This window comes from Populus euphratica, unplaced genomic scaffold (genome assembly GCF_000495115.2).
Source record: "Populus euphratica unplaced genomic scaffold, PopEup_1.0 scaffold95.1, whole genome shotgun sequence".
Taxonomy (NCBI): domain Eukaryota; kingdom Viridiplantae; phylum Streptophyta; class Magnoliopsida; order Malpighiales; family Salicaceae; genus Populus; species Populus euphratica.
The window spans coordinates 358,718-361,324 of record NW_011499885.1 but is presented as its reverse complement, the minus strand read 5'-3'; the positions used below and the strand labels follow the sequence as shown (position 1 = coordinate 361,324).

At 38.9% G+C, this 2,607-nt stretch overlaps 1 protein-coding gene across 1 annotated transcript; it reads left to right on the top strand.

Moving 5' to 3' along the window:
* Positions 1 to 466: 466 nt before the first annotated feature.
* On the top strand, positions 467 to 2,580 carry LOC105130235 (putative receptor-like protein kinase At3g47110). Its single transcript, XM_011032641.1, has 2 exons — positions 467 to 2,373; positions 2,469 to 2,580. Exons 1-2 carry the CDS (start codon positions 467 to 469, stop codon positions 2,578 to 2,580), a joined length of 2,019 nt encoding a protein of 672 aa, XP_011030943.1.
* Positions 2,581 to 2,607: the final 27 nt, after the last annotated feature.

The window sequence follows — 2,607 nt, the reverse complement described above, 5'->3', positions numbered from 1 at the left end:
TTTATTTATTTGTGTTATCTAAAGTATATGAATTTATTAAATTCAGTCCAGTTAATAAGTTGAGTTTTAATTTTTATTTATTTATTTGGGGAAGCTTGCGTTGCCTTAGAATTTTTTTTTTAATGTGAAAAAAATATGGGCAACCATGGCGCGTATCACCTGTCTAGTCTCATCCATCAAGGTGGTAACTGAGATTCCTTCAATTATTGTACTTTTCAAACAAATCAACACAACCAGCCAAGAATGAAAGACTCAAGCTCGTCACTTTCGTCGGTGACCTAAAATTGGTGGCATTCACCTACTGTAAACCTGAGGACTTTTCGGGGCATCCAGGGCACCAATCATCAATTTGTTTTCATGTTCTCATGGAATTTTGAATCATAAAGGGTATCTCTCCACCGGAGTATAACATAGGGATAATGATGAATAAAGGCAATATTTGCACTAAAAAATTGTATTGCGTAGGATGGGATTAGGTTTTTTCCACTTCCAAGCTTTGTTTCTCTTGAGTGCTATACTACTAAATTTCACCCCTTTAAGAATTACAAGTGTCTCAGCCACCACCTTTAGTAATTTCACAGACAGGCTTGCCCTGCTTGACTTCAAGTCCAAGATAATCCATGATCCTCAAAACATCTTTGGTTCATGGAACGATTCTCTCCATTTTTGCCGGTGGCAGGGCGTTAGGTGCGGCTGCAGACATGAGAGAGTTACTGTCTTAAAGTTAGACTCCAGTGGCTTGGTGGGTTCTATATCACCTGCTTTGGGAAATCTCAGCTTCTTATGGGGACTTGATCTGTCAAACAATACCCTCCAAGGTAAAATCCCCGATGGACTTGGTAGACTCTTCAGGCTGCAGATTCTTGTCTTAAGCAATAATTCTTTTGTTGGGGAGATACCTGGCAACCTGTCACACTGCTCTAAGCTCGACTATCTTGGTTTGGCTTCAAATAACCTTGTGGGAAAAATTCCTGCAGAGCTTGTGTCTTTGTCGAAGTTAGAGAAACTCGTTATTCACAAGAACAATTTGTCAGGAGCAATACCTCCTTTCATTGGGAACCTTACCTCTCTTAACAGCATATCAGCAGCTGCTAATAATTTTCAAGGAAGGATTCCAGACACCTTGGGTCAACTAAAGAACTTGGAATCTCTTGGACTCGGTACAAATTTTCTTTCAGGTACCATCCCACTACCCTTGTATAATTTGTCTACCCTCAGCATTTTGTCCTTGTCTGAAAATCAACTTCAAGGATATCTTCCATCAGATATAGGCCTCTCTTTGCCAAACCTACAATATATCCAAATTCGAGCAAACCAATTTTCTGGATCGATTCCACTGTCCATATCCAATTCTTCAAATCTGCAAGTTTTGGAAGCAGGAGATAACAGCTTCTCTGGAAAATTGTCAGTAAATTTTGGAGGCCTAAAGCATCTGGCTGTAGTTTCATTGAGCTTCAACAAGATGGAAAGTGGGGAGCCTGGTGAATTAAGTTTTCTCGATTCTCTGATCAATTGCACCAGTTTGTATGCAATTGATCTAGTTGGTAACCATTTTGAAGGGATGTTGCCTAATTCTTTAGGCAATCTGTCAACTGGGCTCACCTTTCTAGGCTTGGGACAAAATCAACTATTTGGAGGCATCCATTCTGGGATAGGTAATCTTATCAACTTAAACACCCTAGGTTTGGAATTTAATCAGCTTAGTGGTCCTATACCTCTTGAGATTGGTAAACTTAGGATGTTGCAACGATTTTCTCTATCTTACAACAGGCTCTCAGGTCATATCCCTTCCTCCATAGGAAACTTAACTTTGTTGCTTGAATTTGACTTGCAAAGAAATCAATTGCAGGGAACCATACCTTCAAGTATTGGCAATTGTCAAAAGTTGTTGCTGTTACATCTTTCTAGAAATAATCTTAGTGGCAATCCTCCTAAAGAACTTTTCGCTATCTCATCCCTATCGATTTCACTAGACCTCTCTCAAAACTATTTTAATGGATCCTTACCTTCAGAAATTGGTAGTCTGAAAAGCTTAGCGAAACTGAATGTTTCTTATAATGAGTTTTCTGGGGAAATTCCAAGTACACTTGCTAGCTGCACAAGCCTCGAATATCTATACATGCAGCACAACTTCTTTCAAGGATCCATTCCATCATCTTTTAGTACATTCAGAGGTATTCAAAAGCTTGATCTATCTCACAATAATCTGTCTGGCCAAATACCAAAGTTCTTGGATACCTTTGCCTTGTTGACATTGAACTTATCGTTCAATGATTTCGAGGGTGAGGTTCCAACAAAAGGAGCTTTTGGAAATGCTACTGCTATATTAGTTGATGGAAATAAGAAGCTTTGTGGAGGCATATCTGAACTTAAGTTGCCTAAATGTAACTTCAAAAAGTCCAAGAAATGGAAAATACCTCTTTGGCTCATATTGCTATTAACAATAGCATGTGGTTTTCTTGGGGTAGCTGTTGTGTCATTTGTTCTGCTTTACCTGTCGAGAAGGAAAAGAAAAGAGCAATCTTCGGAATTGTCATTGAAGGAACCACTGCCAAAAGTTTCTTACGAAATGCTTCTTAAGGCAACTAATGGGTTCTCTTCAGATAA